A 22,337-nucleotide genomic window follows, 5' to 3' on the forward strand; every position below is an offset into this window, starting at 1 on the left:
TGCTCCTCTTCATACAATCATAGAATCACAGAATATGCTGAGTTGGAAGGGACCCATCAGAATTGAGTCTAACTCTTGGGCCTTCACAGCAAACCCTAGGTGTCAAACACCACATGCCTGAGAGCATTTTCCAAATGCTTCTTGAGCTCTGTCAGGCTGGTACTATGACCACTTCTCTGGGGAGCCTGTTCCAGTGCCCAACCACCCTCTGGGGAAGACCATTTTCCTAATATTCAACCAAAACCTCCCCTGACACAACTTCAGGCCACTCCCTCAGTTCCTGCCACTGTCACCACAGAGCCCCTCCTCTTCCCCTCATAAGGGAGTTGAAACTGCAGTGAGGTCTCCCCTCAGTCTCCTCCAGGTTGAACAGCCCAAAAGACCTCAGCCACTCCTCGCATGGCTTCCCCTCCAGACCCTTCACCATCCTCGTTGCCCTCCTTTGGACACTCTCTAATAGTTTCATGTCTTTCTTACACTGTGGCATCCAAAACTGCCCCCAGCATTCGAGATGAGATCACCCCAGTGCAGACCAGAGCAGGACAATCCCCTCCCTTGCCCGGCTGTTGATGCTGTGCCTGATGCCCCCAGGACAGGGTTGGCCCTCCTGGCTGCCAGGGCACTGCTGGCTCGTGTTCAGCTTGCCATTGACCAGGAGCCCCAGGTCCCTTTCCATGGCACTGCTTTCCAGCATCATCTTCCCCAGTCTATACATATAACAAGGGTTGCCCCATCCCTGATGCAGAATTTGGCACCTTATTAAACTTCATACACCTGGAGATTGTCCATCTCTCTAATTTTCCTGAGGGTTTTGTTTCTTCCTTGCAGAGCAAATGCTTTTCCAATGCCAGTACAACAGCTGCCATTCAAAACAAAGCTCTACTTTCCAAACATATTAAACTATTTTTTATTCTCTAGTCCTTACTAGCACTTTAAGTTTGAGCACTTTCCATCTCTTGAGGAGAATTAACTGCAGCTTGAAAATTTTCAGGCATAGGAATATATTGTCCTGGAAGGTGAAGTCCCTGGAGGTGCTCAAGAGGTGTCTGGATCTGGCGCTGGGTGATGTGGTTTTGTGGTTCAGGGGTTACAGGGGCACTGCTGGTTGCGTAGTTGGACGCGGTGGTCCTGAAGGTCTTCTCCAGCACTCACGGATTCTATAGTCCCTGCCTTTCACAAGAAGGCTAAAAATGTTTATGCGGAGGCACGTGGTGGCGGGAAGGGGGCGGGCCCGCCAGGGGGGTGGCCGCGGGGGAACCCCTGGCACGACGGCCCGACCCTGACCCCGCTGACCCCACTGTCCCCGCGGCCAGGCCCTGCCTGTCCCCGCGCAGCGGGGCCCCACTCACCGATGCGCCGGGAGAGCTTCACGTCCCGGTTGAGCCACTCGCACAGGATCTGGGACATGGTGTGAGGCGCCCCGCGGCCGCCGCCGCCGCCCGGCTCCGCGTCCCGTTGCCGCGGCGACCGCAGGCGGTCCCTGCGAGGCGAAGGCGGGGCGCGCGGCGGCGCGGGTGCGCAGGCGCGGCGGGCGGGCGGGCGTCCCCGGGCGCAGAGCAAGGTGAGCGCGCGGCGGGGCGGGGCGGCCCCGGGGGAGGCGCTGGGCGGGCGGGGGCTGAGGCGGGGCCGGGCCCGGGCCCGGGCCCGGCCGAGCCCGGCGCTCCGGGGGACGAGGCGGGATGCTACGGGTCCGTGCGCATTCTTCTCCCCAGCCTCGGAGTCCTGTGGGGCTGCCGGCGCGGAGCTGCCGCCCCGGGAGCGCTGCCTGCCCCGGCTGCGCGGTGCACGTGTGTTTATTTAAACAGCCACTTCCCTGTTCCGCCGCGAGCCCGGCGCCCGTGAGCTGGTGGGGGTAGTGCAGGGCAGAAATCGAAAAGCTGGGAATCAGGAGTAATTTCTTCGCAGAAGGGATGATTAGGCACTGGAATGGGCTGCCCAAGGAGATGGTGGAGTTCAAGGGAAGACTGGACGTGGCATTCAGTGCCGTGGTCTGCTTGACCACGGTGGTGCTGACTCGCAGGTTGGACGAGATCAGCCCCAGAGATCTTTTTCAACCTGATTGATTCTTGTGACTCTGCAAAGCACAGCCTGTCGGGAGAAAGGGAATTAATCCAGGGTGATTTTTCCCAAATCCGTTTTCATAAGAGCACACGTTTTTACTGTGCTGGCGCCGTGTGGAATGGGGGAGGAAGAATGAAGGAGTGCCGAGAAGAGCGCTGGCAGCCCGGAACGCGCGCTGCACATGCAGGGCGGTGTGCTCCAGCGACCCTGCTGGTGTGAGGCGCGGCAGCGTCCCTGTGCCAGACAGCTGCTCGGGCGGGAGCCCAGCCCGCTTTGGGGCGAGCCCCGCCGAGACTGGCTTTGCTCAGCTCTTGTTTGCGTTAAGTCATCTTTGTTTTAGAATCACACTGAGGCAGCCATGTACTGGTTCCAGTGCTCCTATTTGAAGCGCGTGTAACAAAACGCCAGAGCAACAGGGAAGAGAGCTACATCTGGAAAATGCACTGCAACACAGTGGGTATTTAAATAGGCCATATTTTTTTTTCTTGGAAAAGTTATTTTAACTACTCAAGTTTTCAAGTAGCTTTCAGCACAATACGGAATTGTGAAGGATTATTTTTGCTACAAAGGGCAGGAACAAGGTGATCTAGTGGCTAATGAAAAGCTAATGATAATTTTCAAAAGTGACAGTTAACTTGGAATGTTACAGGTTCTGTTCCTTGAGAACAAACAGAATTCCTCAAATTAAATCTGTGTGCTTTGACAGAGGGTGTGCTTTAAATCAAATTAAATCCTTGAGAATAAGAATATAAATGTATAACTGAGCAGGTATTTATAAATCTTGAAAAGGTCAGTGTAAAGTCAGTGGCATATGAATGAGTGAAGTAACAGAAAACTTCAAGAGGGAGGAAGTACTTTTAGGACAGATGTTTAAATTAATATTTATATTCTTTTAAGGATTCAAAATTTTGCATATATCTGAACTTATGAAAATTCACACATTTTAGGGGAAGAAAAAGTTCAAATTTTTAATATTTTTATGATTGTATTTATAGTGGGTGAATCTATCATCAGAGTGTTTTTCTGGTGTTTCAGCGAGGAAAGAATAAACATATTTTAGCTTTATCATGGAATTCTTTCCTTGCCTCCAGAAACCAATGTATGTGTATTTATGTTGATATACAGTTAGCTGTTGCTACAAGTAGTCATTATCAGTAGCTTATGTTAATTTAAAACATGCAAACTAGAATTGATTTATATTAAGTATAGAACTTCTTTCCATATCACCTCTGACTTTGAAAGGCTGGTACTTCCTGTGTCTTCAGATTTTTTTTTTTTTTATTGACTGTATTCCGTCAAGTTCACTATCATATTCAGTGCATTTCTAAACACCTGATTTTGTTTAAAATTAACATGAATTTTTCTATCTGTTGAGATGACATAATAAAATCTTACACAGATAAGCTAGAAATATGAAAAATACGTGGAATTTCATGTTTAAATTCAGTAGTGGGTTGCTGTTTCATCTATATCTGTTTTAACAAATTAATGTAGCTTTCTTTATTCTGACAAGTGATGGGATAATGTATTAATAAAATTTTACTTCATTCTTTCCCTGAATTTAAGAACTTGGAAAGATGTCAGTGTTCTGCACTGTGAAAGCTGAGCCCAAAGAGCATGTAAAGGAAAATAACTGCAGAAAACAAATAAAGTAAGTGTTTCCCTCATTCTACCTTTGCTGAAAACACCAGTGTTTTAAAATAATAACATTGCATACTTCTTGTGCTCTCAGTTTTTTTACATCTCTGCTAGGAATGCCACTGGGCATTCCAAACTGTTTTTTCACAGGACTGTACTTCGAATGATGTAGATTTTAGTCAGCAATATGGGGTTGTGGAATGCATATGAATCATTCACTTAAGGCTCTGTCTTTATTTCAAACTTCATGCATCTTATTGTGGACTTGCTTTGAAACAGAAGAGGATTGTTTACAGGCTGAATTTATAATAGCTGAAGGAATAGAAGACACCAGACAGCAACTTGTTGAGCAGAAATTGAAGTGTCAAGGATCATCTGTTACATTTCATTCCTTTTGCCCATCTGAAAGAAACTGCGGACATGAAGAACAAAAAATGATGTGACCAAGCCTATAGCTTTTCTTGGACATTAGTTTTGAATAACATGGACATGATAGTGTTACTCATAAAGAATAAAATGGTGAAATCCAGTTTTAAAGGTGAATATCAATAAACTTTATCACAAAAGGATAACCAAAATACTTCTGAATCTTCAAGATAATAAACTGATGGGGGAATTAAGTCTGCAATTTAATACAGCTAAGATTAAGAAAAGTAAAATGAAGCAGTACCTGAATTCTTGAATTAAATTGCATGTAGAGTGAAGCTGTGCCAACAGTAATAGCAGTAAACTAAAACAGAGTAATTAAAGAGTGTCTGTGTTAAGGAGCTTCCTTTTATGCACCAAAATTTGCTTTTTCCTGTATCAGCAAGATTGTTTATAAACATACTTTTAAATTTTTTTAAATATCTATATATATATATATTTTTTTTTTTTACTTGTAATGTTATGGTTTATATTATTTCCTTGGATTTTTTTTTTTTTTGTTTCCTGGGAAGTTACAAAGATGCTAAATAGCCTCCACTTCTCTTAGGGCTTCTTTTCACTCTTCCCTCCCAGTTTATTATTCATTTTACGTTATTTGAATCACAGAATTACAGAATAGTCTGTGTTGGAAGTTGGATCCACAAGGATCATCAATTGCAACTTTTAAGCAAAAAGGCCATACTGGGTTTGAATCTGCAACCTTGGCATTATTAGCACTATGCTCTAACCTCCTGAGCTAATCTCAAGGGTATTTATCCCCTCTGACAATGATTGAATGATCATGTCCTCTTTAAAACTTAGTTTTGAATTTATTTGTCCTTCACATATGCTCTCTTCTGGGCCCTCATGTCTGTACTGAGGACGGAAAAGGACTAAGCTCTAAACAAAAAAATCATGATCTTGAGGTTTGTGCTTACCACGTGTTTCCACAGGTGGTTGCTCGGTGCATTTCTCAGTCCATGGCCCCTACTGATTCTTAGAATAGCACTATGGAAGCTTGTCCTGACTTCTAACTTGGTTTTCTTGGTTGCCACAAGACAAGTTATATTGAGTCACAACCCATGTAGGTCTAGTCTGGTCTTCTGTCTCTAACAATGATCAATAAAAGATTTTGGGGAAGAAATGGGGAGAAATCATATACTAAGATCTGTTAGCATATACTCCACTGCCATACAGAACATTCTCCCTGCCACCACTGAATGTGGTAAAGGACTTTATGCATTGACATAAGCTAATACAATTAACCTTTCCTTCTATGAACACATGCAGACAATTCTGAGTATCTGCAAATGTTTAATATTGAGAGTGGATTGTGGTAAGGAATTCCATAACTTAACCTGGCTTTGTGTGAAAAAAATCATATTACCCTTCATTACGCAAAGAATTGCATTATTTTCTGTATTTTGAGTTTGCATCCTCTGATTTTTTTTTTTTTTTCCCCCAGCTCTCTAACTGTTCTGTTATTTTTAAACAAGAACGTTAGGGATCTGACTTTCAGGTTGAATTGATGCTTCCATATTCTAATTTTTTTATTATCTGCACAAAGATCATTAGGGTGTGAGTCTCCTGTACCAGGCCTGCAAAACAAAGTCCTTCACTTCAAGTAGTTGCAGAACTAATACTTAGCAATACTAACAGGTCTGCATACAATACATATGCAAGATCTGCATTCACTGGTTAAATAATCTCTTTATATTTAAGAACTGTATTCAATACTGATAATATATAATGAGGCTTGTAAAGTTACAGTTGTGCTGTGTGCAGGAAAATATTGTGACTGGGTGTATTGTTTTCTGTACTGCAAAATGGATTATTAGTTCACCTTGAGTAAGTCACTGGGCAGGTAAATTACTGGGCAAGATTAAGGCAAGAGAAGTGCAGCAAAGTTCTGATGCTTTTAAGAGACAGGACAAAGTGCTTCCAGAGTGAGGAACAAGTGGAGTTCTGTGGCTGATTGTTGTGATTCTTTTTTGTACTGACAACTAAGTAAGGAAGAAGATAATTTAATCTTCTTAAGCAAAATCTTTCTGGCTGTATCTGAGACAATATGGTTCCATTTAGTTCGGTTATAGCAATTGCTTGTTTAAATCAAGGACTGAAGGATTTTTCAGCTTCAAGTGACAATTTGTTATCTCCAATATGACGTGCTCGGCAGGAATTACAATCCACTATGGAGGACAGAGGAATGTGAGTGGAATAGCATTTCAAATATTGATGCCATTTGGCTTAATTTGTGAGACTACGCAGAGACTTACTAAAGTTGATGGGGGTTTGGTTTGTTTTTTGTTTGTTAGTTAGTTTGGTTGTTTTTTTAAAAAGCCACTAATGACTTTGAAAGTTTTTAGAAAGATTTTGCAGCTTTGAGGCAGACAATGCTTCTTAACCATTTCAAGCATCAAAAGAGTAAAATAAAGCATCAGAACAGCAAAAGCTGCATGTAAATGATGGAAAGAATGAACCAAGATGCCTGACAGATGAAACATTCACATAAGCAAAATGAAAAGAAGTAGTAAGCTCATTAGAACCTCTCTGAATGAGTTCATACATATCTTAAGGACACAGTAAATTACAGGAGAAGTAGAGACTGACATGTTGATACAGCTTTAAACAAGTATGTGAAACAAAGAAATGGGGAATTAAGGACATTTTTATTTTGGAGACGTTGCTGTGGTTTCGCTGAATTTCATTACCCATTTCTAAGCATCTCCTTCTTCTTAATAGTTTATTTTTGGGTTTATTACCACTTTCTTTCCTTTATGGTTATTTTTCTCTATCAGAAAGTCGGGTGTTTTGTGTTGAGGATTCTGTGCTTCCTTAGTAGGATAATAGAAGTAGTAGTAGGGGAAAGCAGTGGGCAAGGGATAAAAAAAGTTGATTATTAGAGACTGGAATTGAACAAAGATTCACTGAAGAATGTGGCTGGTACACGTAGCTAGCCAAGAGGGCTCCATTAGGGATGGAACAAAGAGGGAATCTATGGCTTAAGCAGAGCCTTGAAATTCTGAGTCACTATTTCTCTGCCTTAGGAAATTGTATGTAAAACATACTGTCAGAAGATGGTTTTAGTCAACCCCAGTAATTCCACATATCCACTCACATCTGTGTCACAATACAGTCAGAACTAAAATTATGTGAACATTTTTCTTGTAGTCATTCTTTTATGTATAGAATAGTTGTGTGCTTGGTGTAGATGAATGAAAGCTCTCTCCAGCTGGCTTTTTTTAGAAAAAAAGAAGGCAGTAAAGTAGTAAGTAAAGTTCAGATGGTTCATTTTTGTCATGCACAGTTTAATTCACTTTCTGGCATAGTGTTTCTCCAAGATAAAAATCCAGTTAACAAACAGATTTTTCTAGGTGGCTAAATTGTAAGTATATAATTTTATGGGTGGATTGCTTTATAAACAATGGTCTGAAACATTTTCAGTAGTACTTAGAATACTCTGAAGGCCTCATCAGCTAGTATTTTATCCATGTTATTCAATAAATGCTCATTAACTGTGCACATTTGTCCTACATTCTTTTACTGTGGTTTTTGTCTAGCATTATTAAAGAGTGTGTGTAATGTAACTAGAATCCTCTTGGAGGTTACTGAAATGCAACTGCTTTTTCTTTCAGAAACAGTATGGCTATTGTGTACTAACAATTCAGTTATGTTTTTAGAGTATAAAAATAAGAATAGTGTGTCTGTTTTTGAAGTAGAGAAGGAATTCAAGTAAGCATAATGTAACCAAATGATCTGGAATTTGGCTAGAATTCTAGGAACAAATGCCAGCAGTTGAAAGCCTTGGATAGCTCTTTCTGGTTATGTTGAAAGGGAATATTGGTCAAGCATGCTCTACATTGGAAGTATTCCTGGTAAAACATCAGGTTTTCGTCGTTGTTCTTTAATCAACAGTGCTTAGCTAATTAGCGTAGAACTGATGATGCAAATAGTTAAAGTCAAAGTGATTTTGATCTAGCTAGACAAATGAGAGACTATGGGGTAATATGCCCAGTTACTTCTTTAATAAAAAATTAATGGTACATCATGGCATAGTAATGCTAGTACACAGAATATAATTTATTTTCTACAATAATGATTTATCTTTTAAGTTGCTCATTTCTCTCCTCTTAAGCCAGTATTAATTTTGCTCTCAGGCTGATTCCAATATATGTTTTCTTTTCTTCTTCATCCAGTAGATGTTTTCTTCTTGAGTGTAGGAGTTGCTGATAATGACAGGGATAGTATTCTGCTTCTGCTTAATGGTTGCGGAAATGCGATTTTAAAAATCTTTGAATTATTCATAAGCAGTTTCTTATTTGATTACATGTGGTCTGACTAGAAGATTTTAACAGCAATAAACAGTCTGCCTTAAAATTTGTAAAATTTTTAAAAGTTTAAAAGTTTAAAAGTTTGATTTAATATAGAATGACTGAACACAGGCCCTAGTGAAAGATGAAGAAAAAGCCATCCAATTGTTCATGTTTTGAATTGTGGCACAGATAAGCATTTTAAACAAATTACAGAAATTTAGCAACTTGTGTGGTGAAGCATTGACTGCCTTACTGTTACTGATGGATCATTTCAAATCATGAAACGTTGTAGAAAATTTTGTGGTTAAACCAGTAGTAAGCCTCTAAAACAGTGTGCTACTCTGCCTCTGATTTTCTCCAGCTGTTGCACTTATTCCCATTTCCAGTTCTTTTTGCTCTGTTGATTCTTGTTCTCTCCTGCAATCGGAATTATTACTTATATATTTGTTTATTTCCTACTTCATATTCCTCAGGTCTTTACATCTGATGATGTGTCTTTCTTCTCCTTTTCATCTACTGCCCCAAGCCTTCTGTCCTACCAAGGCTTATACATGCATTTTGTTTTGAAAGTAATTTACACACATTCTGAATTATGTATTATGTCAGATTTCTAAAGTAGCAACACTAACCATTTTCTTTTCATTCTCCAGAGTGATGGTAGAAACTGTTAGAATTGTTTTTTAGGTTCAATGGCAAAAATTTATCCCTTTGTCCATTTGAGTCATGTGGGGAGTGGTAGGCCCAAAACCCCTTCAGTACCTTTCCTGCAGGTATTTTGTAAGGCCTTTGGAATATGGATGTTTGGCACATGCTATCTGGACAGATCAGTGTCTTTGCAGATTACAGATTTGAAATTCTCTCCCCTATGGGATGATAGATGTCCTGCTTCATCCCAGAGAAATGTTATTTGAATTAATTTTGAAATTAAAACTGAAGAAAATATGGTTGGGCTGTCAAGCATACACAAAAGCAGTTGGTGAATACACCAGCTTTAAAAAACCTTATGACTGGAAAGAGTATTTGTTTGCTAAATACCTTGGAAAACCATTGATCATGTACCTTAAAATTTGCATAATTATGTCCATTTTCATGCGTAGGTTGTTCTTTATTCCAAACATATGCTGTAAGTTCTAACTCATTTTATACAGTTTATGTTCGAAGTCTAGCATATCTTGTTTTGCCCTTGGGTTTCAGAAGCTGTTTTTTTCATATTAGGATCAGCTAGTTGTCAGTGTGTTTATCCTTTCATGCAGAATGAGTGCTCCCAAAGAAATTATATCAATTACAAGTTCTTTTTTAGCAGCAGAGGAGCAGCATTTGTCAGAATGAATCATTAACAATTGTCGGAATGCACTCTTCCTGCCTCTTCTGGAAACCTTACTGAATTTGAAGTATCCTTAATCTGGGCATATACTCAGGTAGATCTGTCTTCATTGTCAGTAAAGAGGTGGCTCTTTGTTCTTTTCAGTGGTAGTTACTGACAACAAAGCTCATTCTGCCCGTTGTATTTTTATACCTCTCACCATACTGTTGGTTCTCTTTGGCAATAACAGATACAGATGCTCAGGCTGCACTATTCAAAGCAGTTTTTTCAGCTGCAGTTACAATAGTGGGTACGTACTTGTATTAGATATTTTCTTATACAAACACTAACAAGTTGTTAGTAGAAGTTCTTGTTTCTTTGTAATTCTGTTCAGTAGAGGATTTGAAAATGTACTATAGTCTTGAGTAGAATTCTTGCTGTTCATAAGAATTTAATAAATTCTTCTTTCTTTTGCATTTTATAAGTTTTTCACATTTTCTGTGGCAAGAATTCTCTTGCATGGTAATTAATAAGATATGTAAGTGAAGTCAATTTGATCTATCTTTTGGTCATTTTACCATTGGATAGCAGCATAGATTTCTTTCAGTAAAGCTGATACCTGCTGCAGATACATGACCAAGACATGCTGCACAAATCAGAAGAATCTTACTGGAACAGAATAGCCCTGGTCCTCCACTTCGAGAAAGGTGTCTTCCCAAGTTTGAGGTGTACATTTTTGTTTTCTATGAGTATATAATTTTTTTTTCATTGCATTTGGAATAAGAAAAGGTGCAAAGCTATAAACGGCAAGCACAACTAAATTTATTTTAAATAAATTATATTCCGTGCTTCAGTTTGAGTTTTTTTTGGGTTTTTTTTAATGGATTAATGCCTGATGTTTATTAAACGGGCCAGGTAAAGCATAAAAAAACACTTCTAATTTTGAAACAAGAAATAAGTGTATCTGACAGATTTTACAGCTGATAGAGTATCAAATTAATCCCATATTTGTACATAGGTTATGTAAAAAAAATTTCATAGTATACTGCATAATATGAGACATAGAACCTAAGATGCACATAATTCTGTTTGTGGAGTTACACAGCTGCTGCTTGTAATTTGCTGCCTAGGGAACCTTTGTTCAACAATCCTTTTTAATGAATGTTTTTAACAGTTTGATTCCATGGTAAGAGAAGAACTAGATATAGATTGTCAAATATAACTAAAATAAAAATAAATGAAGATTCATAACAAAAATTAGGTATAGACTGTGTATAGGTGTGCAAGCACATGTGTATATGCTTTAAAATATTTTTTAAAAACATATAGTGATTTTGAAAGCTCTTTTGCAAACACAATGATCAGTGTTTCAAATCATAAATAAACAAAAAAAAAATAGTGATAGCTTTCTTACTGCTGCAGTGTAGTTTCTTTCCCATAAAGTTACTTATTAAAATAGAAAATAATTACTTTTTTTCCCTGAATTTCAAATGTGACTCACAGTTTTAATGATGTTTTTCTTTTAATGATGTTTTCATGACGTTAAAATTTAAGTAATTACAGAAATACAACTTCTTTAAACATTTTCTGGGTCACTTCTTACTGAAATACTCTATTATCTTCTTTTCTGTTGTCCAATGCTATGTATTATTTGGATTTGTTTGTGCAAAAGGAAGAAAATGACTATAGCTTTTTCATTAAATATCTCTAGCTTACTTCTCTTGAAACAGAGGAAGTAATGTTGCTTTCCTCATGAGAGTTTCTGACACTTAGATAATTTGTTTCTGTTGTCCCTTGACTTCTGTTTTTGTGAGCTACTACTTCCAGCCTTTTTGTAAGATTAAAGTAGGTACTTCCATCCTGTGTATAACATGTCCGCACGTAGAACAACGTCTCCTAGGAGTATAGTTTTTCAGTAATTGTAACTTCTTGTTTTGTTGAACCTTGTAATTTATTATACTCTGTCTGAATTACTCAACAGAAACTTTTAAAAATGGTTAGTTTTTTCCATTCATCTTTATAGCATTTGTTTTCTCTACGATGAACGTATCGTCATCAGTGAAGAAGACTTTCTTGTTGATCATTTGTTTTCAGGTATGATCCCTTAGACTGTTCAAAGTATGCAGGTGTGGTTCAGCCATGGCTTATGATGCCATAAATTGTAATGTGGAATTTAACAAGCAGAAAAAAACATGTTTTGCATGGTGATGAACGACAGGAAATTCAGGACAAATAATGGAAGAATAAATGATGTAAATAATGGAGGTGTCAAATCTGTATAAGTAGTTAGTTACTTGTAATTACAGTTTGGTCTAGCAAGAGATATTTGGCGATATTTATGTTACGTAAAGGAGAAAACAGTTTGGAGTTGAGGGACATTTTGGTTTTAATCCAAATCCAGTCATAATCAGTAAAATACATATGATAGAGACATAAAATGAATGATAATGCTTAGGTAAAATTCTTACCAGATTCTGTTAATTTGTTGACAGTTCACTTATTCACTTACCTTTTAACAGTCTGAGCTAAGGTGTAGTGGCCATAACCTTTAAGCATGCCATTTAGAAATTTATGCTAACTTGTAATATTGCTCTATATTTTACTTTTTCAAAAGTTAATCCTGGCCTAAGGCACTGCTTCCCTTGATGAGAAGGTTACAGTTGTTCTCTTTACCCTCAATGTGATACTGACCCTGTCTGGCTGGTGCCTTGTCACCATTTGGACTCTGTACTATTTCCATGTAGTTGAAAGACTTGTCTCAGTTTCTAAGCTCGTTTTCAGAGTTGAAGCATAAAGCATTAAAAGGGAAAAATGGAGAGAGAGCAAAAATGTAAATTATTTAATTTCTTATTTTGCATGCATTGTCCTTCTATGGGTCAAGAAGTTCTTAAGACATCTGTAGATACTATGACATATTATTCCTTTTGCAAGCCTTAATTATCCTTTTATTTTAGACAATCAGGTGGAGTGTGTATTCCACATATAGTCTGTTTACATTTTTAATGCTGTAATTGTAGTTCTCTGTAATAGTGTTTCATAAATAAATGGAGTATTAATTCAAACCCTGTGGTGTGAAAGAGCAAAACTACTAAACACAAAAAATAGTGGAAGACCCACTGTTATTCTTACAGAAGTTCCATTTCAGACCCTAGCTGAATCTTACTAATATTTCTCCAGCTTGCTTTCTGTTATGATCCTGTCTTCCTCCTCCTTACTCAGTTGATACTATAATTTTTCACTGACCACTGTTCCTGTGAGCTTGTAAGTACTCAGAAAGCATACTAGCTTAATTTCTACCAGCTTTTGTTTTCTCTTATGCAAGACCTGCTTATTGTCCTTCACATTTCTTTCTGCTATCTCTCCTCTAAGTTGTCTGTTTTCTCACTGAAGAGGGGACTTTTTATTCTGCTTTACTCAGTTGAGATTCCATTTCTTTTCATGTGTATTTCATGACTAGAAGACCAAAAATCCTTAAATATGTTAATCCATCTGTAAAACTAGCTCGTTTTCCACAAGGGTTTCACATTACAGGTGCCTGGATATGCCACTTGGGGTGATAATGGTGGTGCTCTGTTGACAGTTGGACTGGATGATTTTGAAGGTCTCTTCCAACCCTGATGATTCTGTGATGTAAGAATTTTACATCAGATCTTGGCAATGTAAGTAGAAGTCCTAATCTAAATATATAGGATACCTCCACAAAAGAAAGAGGATAATATGTGAGTTTAGGAGAAATAATTCTGCCCTATGATTATAGAGTCTAGCAAATCCTATCATCAGCTCTTTAACAATCTGCTGATATACAGCAGCCAGAAAAAAAAAAGTATTTACAACGAAAAAATTATGTGTAATGTTTAACTTAGCGATCAAAGAAGTTAAGCCTAAGTTCCTAAAATGCCATGCTTATGATTTTGTGAAATATTGTCATTACTGACAGCTTAAAAATGCAGGTATATCACCATTACAATGTTTTTAAGATAAACAGAAATCAGCTAACAAACTGCTTAGTGGACCTGGATTTATCACAGTGTTCTCAAAAACTGCCAAGGTATGATAAGCACTTTCATTATGTAATATGAAGGCATGAAGCACATAAATTCTGTATTGCTGGTGCATTGAAATCTTGGAAACATTTCACCACCTTCAAGCCAGCAAGTATGTAAAGCAGTAAGATAAAATCATTAACAATCAAGTTCAGGATAGAGATTACACAACTATTAGTGAAGTAATTCTCATTAAAGCAGTTTTTCTGTATAGGACGTGCCTCACAGAATAGGAATGCCACTTTCCCAGAGCATGTCAGCAATGAGTAGTAACCCTGAATGTGAGCAAATTGGATCAAGAGCTTCAGATTAATTTCTTTGGGGGGAAAAAAAATCACCATTTTTTTTAGAATCTTAGGTGTGAAGCTGTGTAGAAAAAAAAAATCAGTAAAACAATAAAATAGATGAAGCACAGGCCTTTTAATTCAGACTCCATTCATAAGCAATAAAAAAGAAAGTGTTTTGTGAGAGAAAAAAGAATTAAAGGAAGTGCATTCTATTTGTTTAGCTGGAGAGCATTGATATATTTCCTTACTCAGTCCTTAAAATGTCAGTAACATGAAAATCTAAGAAAATTTTTAATGATGAATTATTTTAATGGGAAAATGACCACATTTGCCATATCATATCACAGTCACACAAGACCTAGACTTAAAGTGACCTTGTTTTTCATACTCCAGTATACTGTTATGGCTCCTGAGCAGAACAGATAGGTTGTAGTTGATTGTTGAGAACCAGTGTAATCTGCTTAAAACCATTTCTATTTTCTTCTAATATTTGGCTTCAGTACTGTAACACTGAGTGTGAAGACTTGCTTTCAGTCAAGTTGTAAACTTGGAAATTTTTTTTCATATATGTGAACAGTTTTATTTTGGTTCTTAAGCAACTTAGTATTTTTAATTTACAATTTTAAATTTGGTATAATATGAAATTCTGTCTTTTTGGATTATGGGGTTTTCCCCCCCTAATTTAGGATCTTGTTCATTATTCAATCAATTTCATACTCTTTTTTTTAAAGAAAAGAAAATCAAATACTATGGCACAAAACAGTAGTCCTTGCAACAAAATGACAGCAGCAAAATCACTAGGAACCAGTTTGACTTGACATTATGATCAATATGCTGGATCTCATTTGTGACAGGTGTGGTCTTTTTGTTGCTTGTATAGGCAGATTATGTGTTTAAATGAAGTAGAAAATTATACGTTGTAATTTATAGTTATTGCTAGTAATTACTGTTTATTCCATTGCCATAACTCAGAAATCCATTTATGATAGGAGTTAAATACAGAAGATGCTGATGCCTGAGAACATGTGTGAGATGAAGGTAAAACCATATTTTCTAATTTTTTTTTTTTTCTTCTTAGTTTAGCATTTGGCTTTTAGCATGTCTTATTTGGTAGGAGCTCATTAGTTGATGTAACTTGGGACTAACTCTTAGTGTGCTATGTACAGCTGGATGCTGAGCTATCCATTTCTTTTATTGTCCCTACAAAAATAGGTTGTAGCCTATTTTTTAACTGAGGGACAATCTCTGAAATCACATATTAAACTAGCAGTTGTAGCAGACAGAGGCCATATATTTGTTGTTGCCTAAACTCTGCTGCTTTGGTGATCTGGCCCTGCAGCCTTATCATTGGTCTTAAGTTTAATATGTCTGTTATAATTTCATAGCACCATAGAATGGTTTGGGGTGGAAGGGACCTTAAACACCATCTAGTTCCAACCCCCTGCAACTGAATTGTTTTACATTGTTGGAAGTGGATATAGTGTTACCATATTTTTCTTTAATTTTAGGTTAGATTGTAAGATGTTTTCATAAAAGAAGTTAAACTATAAAAGAATCATCAATCTAATGCTCTCCTGTCACTTTTTGCGTATTATCTGTTTCTCACCTTGATCCCATTTTGGTCATTCTGAAAGAGTATTTTTACCTTTTACAGTCCTTAAAATTTTACCTATGCTTTTGCTGTTAAGTTACTTTTTGTATATACCTTAGCTTCTTGATTTCCTTTGAATGTTTTAACATGAAAAGCTAAATTAAATATTATGAATAGACATGGTTTTGCATATTTTTCGTATGTTTTTTCTTGGTTGCTTTTTGTTTACTTTTCTCTAATGGAAAGTTCATTAACTTCCTGTTTTTTTTCAAGAATATGGGATTTTTTGCACACATGCCAACAAATTTTGGAAGCAGATTATGTGATTATAAAGGCAGATACGTATTTGCCTTATGGTGGGATTTTTTTAACATTGATAGATCATATGTGTAAACGTTTCCATTATTTCAGAATAAATTTTAGTGAATATATCTATTTTTATGTGTATATATATCTATGTCTATGTGAGCATATGTAACTCATGTATATACATACATAGTGTTATACCTTTTGTGTTAAGCTGTCTCATTATAAATCTGTAGGTTAGAGTTGAGAGAAAATACTCATCATTACCAGTTTACTGTTGCAGATGATTATTTTAGGTCTCTCAAAGAATTACCAGCAAAGGTGGTGGCCAAGGCCGTTTTAATATTTAACTGATGGTGCAACAAAGTTCATCAGCAAGATTCATTCTACTTACTCAATGGTTGAAGCACACACAGGAAAAATTGGACAAGAACCTAAAATCAATCTACCTAAAACTAAAACCAACCAAAAATTATCTGTTCTGAGAAGATATTCCTTCTGAAATGACAGGTCTGCTTGGGACCACTGTTTCTACAGTCATAAGAGAATTTACTTAAGTCATACTCATCTTCAATCTTGGCCACAATTCAGGTAGCAACTTCAGTTACAAAAATCTTGTTCCACTGAAGCTGTTATTCAGACAGGAAAAATAAGTTTCCAAAGTGGTTTGTGCTACACAGCACAAGTTCTTGGGAGCAGACAGTATTTCTGATAAGCTCAAGAGCTTAGTCCAGGTGCTGTTCGTCAAGGCTAAGGCCTCATGAGCATTTCTGAGTTCACAACGCAGTCAGAAGGAATGTACCACCACACTTACTCAATGTTTTCTGCTTACTGCATGAGGTATATTTAAAAAGATACATTTTAAAAAATGAAAATGGGAGTGGCACACAACTTGCAATTACTTTTCTTGGTCCTGAGAGAAAATCTTTATCTTCACTTTAACAGTGGTCACTGTCAAAAAAAGAAAGAACAATAATATTGGAAAGAGAATTAATTTTGAACTGGCGTAAGAATCTGCTTTTCAAACTTGCTGAGGTTTTCTTTTTAATAATACTATATTGATATTGGGAAAGAAATAATATCTTCTACTGTCTTTTAAATATTTTAAGTTATTAAGCTGGTACAAGAATGACTTGGTACTGTGTAATTTAACTGGGTATGAGGAGAATAACCTGCTCTAAGAGATGATGGACTGTCTGTTAATTGCTTCTTCCTGAAGTGAGGTACATGATTTTTAAATCAAGGGAAAACTTGATGCAGGCACAGCCATAAAAAGTGATTATTTTCTAAATTAATAACAGTATACCTGTAAGACTACTAAGTTAGCCTCTGAGGAACATGAAAAGAAGGAAGAAGTATGTGTTAAATGCTAAGCAAAAGGTATTTCCTGCTCTCAATGCACAGTCTCCCCCAGTCACTGGAATTAATATTCCTATCAGGCAAACACAGCCATGCAGTACCTGAATGATTAGATAAATAATTGGATACAGAAGTAGAAGTCAATGCAAATGAATTTCCATTGACTTCCTTTACTCTTTATTTGCATGAACAAAGTAGATGGTGATTTTATATTCTAACGGTCAAGTCTAAATGGCTTTGGATAATGTTTTATTTATAGAGCACTTGGTTGCCCAGAAGGTGAGTTAAAGTGCAAATTGTGGTCATGATTAAGACTGACGTTTTCCTAGCTGGTAAAAGAGCATCGGTAGCCAGGTCTGGGTGAATGAATAAAATGTACACTGGTAAGAGGAGTTTTGCTGCTGTACCTCAGACTGTCCCCCATATGTGATGAGTCAGAATTTGTTCTTGGAATCTGAAGAAATGTTTGCAATTCTGGAGTCAAAACGAAATTGGATAGCATAATGATGACAAATTTCAATCCATGAAGTATTTGGTCTTGATTTTGAAGAGATGTATCAATGTATGAGTGGACTATGTCCTAGGCAGCTTCCTCTTAATACTGAGGAGCATTTTTGGATTATGATTGATATGATTAAATGGATCTACTCAGGAAGAGTTATTTTATGACCATTGAAAGCTGAGGAGGTGTTTGTGAAATCAACAGTGATTTTGGTATATATGATGGCTATATTACATAGGAGGTTTACTTTCTATAATCGTAGTTTTTTTCCTAAATTCATCTTTTTATTTTCACTCTATATAAGTCTACCTGTAGTAACAAGAGAACCAAAAGGGGAACATGAAACAATTGTTATCATTTAACTAATACTCTCTAGCAATATTAGAACTAGTTATTGATATGATAATCACATCAATAGTGATCTGTAGATAATGCCAGTTGCTCTTCAGACATCAACTGGGCTAAGGCTTTGTGGCAGTTAATATTAGAAATAATTAATGTTAGTTTAAATCCTCAATTGCATTTAATTATTGATTTGTTAATGAAAAAAACAGCTGCACCTTTTCTTCATCTCTATTAGTCTGCCATTTGAAATACGCAGAAGTTTTCTGCACTGGGCAGCGTTATCAAAAGTTTTGTACGTGTAATCATACAATCATTATTTGTTGGCCATTGAGTGATCTTCTCCAATCTTTGAGACAGCAGTGAGAAAAATTATGCATCTCTGTCCTTGCAGATATTATTTGCATCCATAATTATCACAATAGATAAATAATTTGTGGATGAATTACACAGCAGATCCATCATCATTACACTTCCAAGTGTAATGGGACAGAAATTTGGCTCTTAGCCATCATAATGACATGGCTTAACCAATGTGATCAGTCTTGAAGCAAATTGAATTAAAATTTTCTTTCCCCAGGGAATAGAAGTCCCAGGTATGTTCTAGGCAGCTGATATGATAAATTATTAAATACTTTTCTGTGCCATCCAGGGATGGCAAATATGCTTTTTTTGTACCTTTCACAGGAAGAGTTCTAAAGAGCAGCATGTTCATTTTTTCCTTCTTTGGGTTTTTCCATTAGTGTATCTTCTTCCAGATAGTGAGTGCTAATTCCAGTAAAATATCTTCATGAAAGCCACTTCAATATCCATTGAAGCCACCTCTTCTGGAAATGCAGTTTTGTTGAGTTCTTTGAACTTTGCTACAAACCTTTGCAAAATTCAGGTCTGCTGAAAACTGAACCTCTTCTTACTGTTAAATAAAGAATAATATGAAAAGGACCTGTTCTGCAAGAGTATAGTATATGTATTGCATATATGAAAGCTAATATACAAGGCAGGAGACATCCTGCTGCTTCATATTAAAATGTTAAAGTTAAGCCACTTACCACTACAACTATTGCATTTCTGTCTCAGAAACAGGTTCCATGCAACTGAGATGATGAGTTTAAGAATGGAGTGAATGAGGACCATAGGATTGGGAGCCATTCAAGGGACAAGAAAAAAGGAAGACAGTGGATGATAGAGAGTAACTTGGTTTGAGGGGGCGGCAGTAGTGACAGAAGTTGGAAGAATGCAGCTTGCTAGTCAGAGTGAAAGGAGTAGACAACAATAACTGAGGTGTGATAACAGAAAGTTACATAAGAGACAGATTTGTAGTGTCTGGAGATTGAAATAGAACAGCCTAGGCAAAGCAAACTTGAAAATACTGTATTTCCTTGTAATAGTTCTTGTGATTAACTTGTGCAAGTAAGAGGAGTTTCTTATCTGTCACTAAAATTCAATTCTTTTCCTAATTGAGAATCCTTTATTTCTTACTAACTCGTATGCTTTATCACTGTGTGTCTTGCCTTTAGGCGTACCCAGCATCTTACAGATGAGATGGCTACTGACCACTTGTAAATATATTTATCCCTCTGCTTAGGAAAGGATAACTTCTCTAATAACATTCAGAAGATTGACATAGGAAACAAATACATTGTTGGAATATATATTAGCTCAAGTCTTTCTGGTTCTGTCACTATTTTACAGAAAGTAAGAACATCAAGACTGCAAAAAATCAGTTGATACACAGCCAGAAAAATGGAAAAAAAATGTTTGTGGGTTGGTTGTTTTGGGGTTTTTTTTAGTCATTCATATGGGCTTTTATTTTTCATTAGGAGGTCTTTAATAATTTCAGATCATTGAACACTACATTACTGAACTTTCCAGACCTTGACTACTGGATAATTAATAATCTCAATATAACCTACTTTGTTTTTAAGTTAACAGCACTGAAACTGCTGTAAGTATCAAACTCCTGGCTTGGAGTTCATTGTGTTATTTGATTCTGAAACTGAAAAAAAGATACAATATGTTTAATACTGTTTAAATTTTCTCTTACTATGAAAATGTAATACATTTATTGCACTGTGTTGAAATATGTTCATTGTATAAACAATTTTTTGTTTTATAAACAACTTTAGAAGAGTCTCAAAGTCTTCAGTAATGGAATATGCCATTTAAAATTTGTAAAAATTTAGCAGCCTTTTTAATGCAATTAGAGAATGAAGTCTACACAAAGTCTTAGATAGTTTGTTTTAATCAGTTGCTAATACTGAGGTTTTAGTGTTCTCTGAAATGATTAATTTTATCAACCAGAGACTATCACTTGATCTGATCTTTACACATATTTTACAGACTGTGTAAGACTCTGTGTAGATTATATTTCTCCACGTGCACCTAGAAGGGTGATGAAATTTTGAAAGTTCTAAATAGTATATACCTTTGATGAAGAGTTTGAGATTCTGCTAAGCCTGATTTTAAAAGAAAACTGATTTTATAAGGCTTACTCTACTGGGAGAAAGGTGAGGCCAAAAATATGTCCATGCTTCCTTGTATGATGTACTGACCACAAAATCAACTTCATTTCTTTGTTGAAAAGGGGCAAAGTATGCTGTGCATTTCTAACTCTGCAAAAATATTCCCTTGTAGGAAAAGTGTAAACAACAAATATATAGACAAGCAGGTAGTTAAACATGAATTACTACTGTAAAACTGTTAAGATTAGTGCAGATTTCTTGCATGTCTTAAAGTATTTGCTGTAATGAACAGTAATTATGATAGAAAAAATAGAAATTGGAAGTGCGGTGATTGAAAACTTGTATGACAGATACATGGAGATGCTGGTAATTTGGCTTCAGTTTGCTATTACTTCCAATAGTTACCTCAGCACACTTGAAAAGGCATCATTAAATATGACAAGAAGAAAAATCTATCATAATCACATTAAGGATTACATTCTGTAATACTGAAAGCTCCATCAGTTTTTAGGAAATAGAAAATTTTATGTCTGATTTTAGTGTCTGTGTCTAGTGGTCCCTTTTTAACCTGTACTTAACTTTCCTTTCAGGAAAAGGAGCCTGAAAGAATATATAGAGATTTTGAAACAAGAAGTGTGAAACAAATCCTTCTGCTCAGGCCCCCAGCTGTGCAACATGATGTAAGTTATTTTACCACTTTGTCTCTTTTGTTCCCTTTGTAGACAATGAAAACATGCTATCTTCTGAATGTTTAATAATGCTTTGTTTTGATTAAATTCTTTAACAATCATGGTGAAAATTTAATTATAAATTGAATTTAATTTAGTAGATACAAAAGATGTTAAAAGCTGTTTTGGAAAAAAATATAAATTGGAACCTTACTTCATTACTTTTTCAGCTGAAAATTAATTAGACTTGTAATACTTTGACAAATTATTCCAGCTACCTAACCTTGAGGTATGTGTGACTGCTTGTTGTTACTTTCTTTGCATTGTTAGTTTGTGCTTTTACAATATTTTGAGCATTTAGAAAGTAAATGTTCTTGTTGGCTGAATTTCTGTAATCTTGTTGTGTCGTTTAAATAATTTAATCCTTTTGGAGTTATAAAATTCAAATTTCAGTACTTAAGTCACAATGGTCTGGAAGGATCTAATCACTAGTGGATCCAAGAAAAGAAGTGATCTCATAGGAAAGAAATCAACAAATTCTGATATATAAGTTATAGAGAATATGGAGAGATATCAGAGTCCTTAGAAGAAAAGAAACATTTAATTTTGTGTATGAATCAGAAAGGTCTGACAAGTTTCAGTTCAGTATCCATGTTAAGACAATATTAGCCCAGAATACGTTGCACAAATACAATCTTTCAACTGATCTGTGCTACAGTAGGAGTAACATATGTCCATAGTAACTTAAGGAAATTTCTTGGCTACCTAGATTGGTGAAACCCCCTCTGCAAAAAAAAAAAGAGGAAATAAATAAGTTGTTTAAAAATAAGAAGTGGGGATTTGAAATCCTGAGTAGCCCATATTTGAAGGAAGTGTTCATAGCTCTAATGAGTCTAAGTTAACAGACAAGACAGGTGTTACCTCATATGTGCTAGGAAAGCCACTCACTGAAGTCCTCAGTGTGATAAAGTATCAATTGTGAATAGTATGTTACTTGGAACTCGGTTTTTAGTGTAACTTTGGTTGTTTTCCATGCATTAGTATTAGTACAAAGATA

General features: G+C 36.5%; 1 protein-coding gene and 1 long non-coding RNA gene across 7 annotated transcripts in view; one reads left to right on the forward strand and one right to left on the reverse strand.

The window, feature by feature from the left end:
* The window catches only part of SPEF2 (sperm flagellar 2), a 74,455-nt gene extending 73,011 nt beyond the window's left edge, over positions 1 to 1,444 (reverse strand). For all 5 annotated transcript variants that reach the window (XM_054002416.1, XM_054002415.1, XM_054002414.1 and 2 more), the window contains exon 1: positions 1,350 to 1,444. In XM_054002416.1, the coding sequence (XP_053858391.1) occupies positions 1,350 to 1,407 (58 nt within the window). In that variant the 5' untranslated portion in view covers positions 1,408 to 1,444. The remainder of the gene's footprint in view (positions 1 to 1,349) is intronic.
* Positions 1,445 to 1,709: 265 nt separating this feature from the next.
* Positions 1,710 to 4,488, forward strand: LOC128821881 (uncharacterized). 2 transcript variants are annotated; one of them, XR_008441262.1, is made up of 3 exons: positions 1,710 to 2,518; positions 3,628 to 3,712; positions 3,814 to 4,488. It is a non-coding gene; the product is annotated as an uncharacterized LOC128821881 (long non-coding RNA). The 2 variants fall into 2 exon arrangements; XR_008441263.1 differs by having other exon boundaries at positions 3,850 to 4,488.
* Positions 4,489 to 22,337: the final 17,849 nt, after the last annotated feature.

This window comes from Vidua macroura, chromosome Z (assembly GCF_024509145.1).
Source record: "Vidua macroura isolate BioBank_ID:100142 chromosome Z, ASM2450914v1, whole genome shotgun sequence".
Taxonomy (NCBI): domain Eukaryota; kingdom Metazoa; phylum Chordata; class Aves; order Passeriformes; family Viduidae; genus Vidua; species Vidua macroura.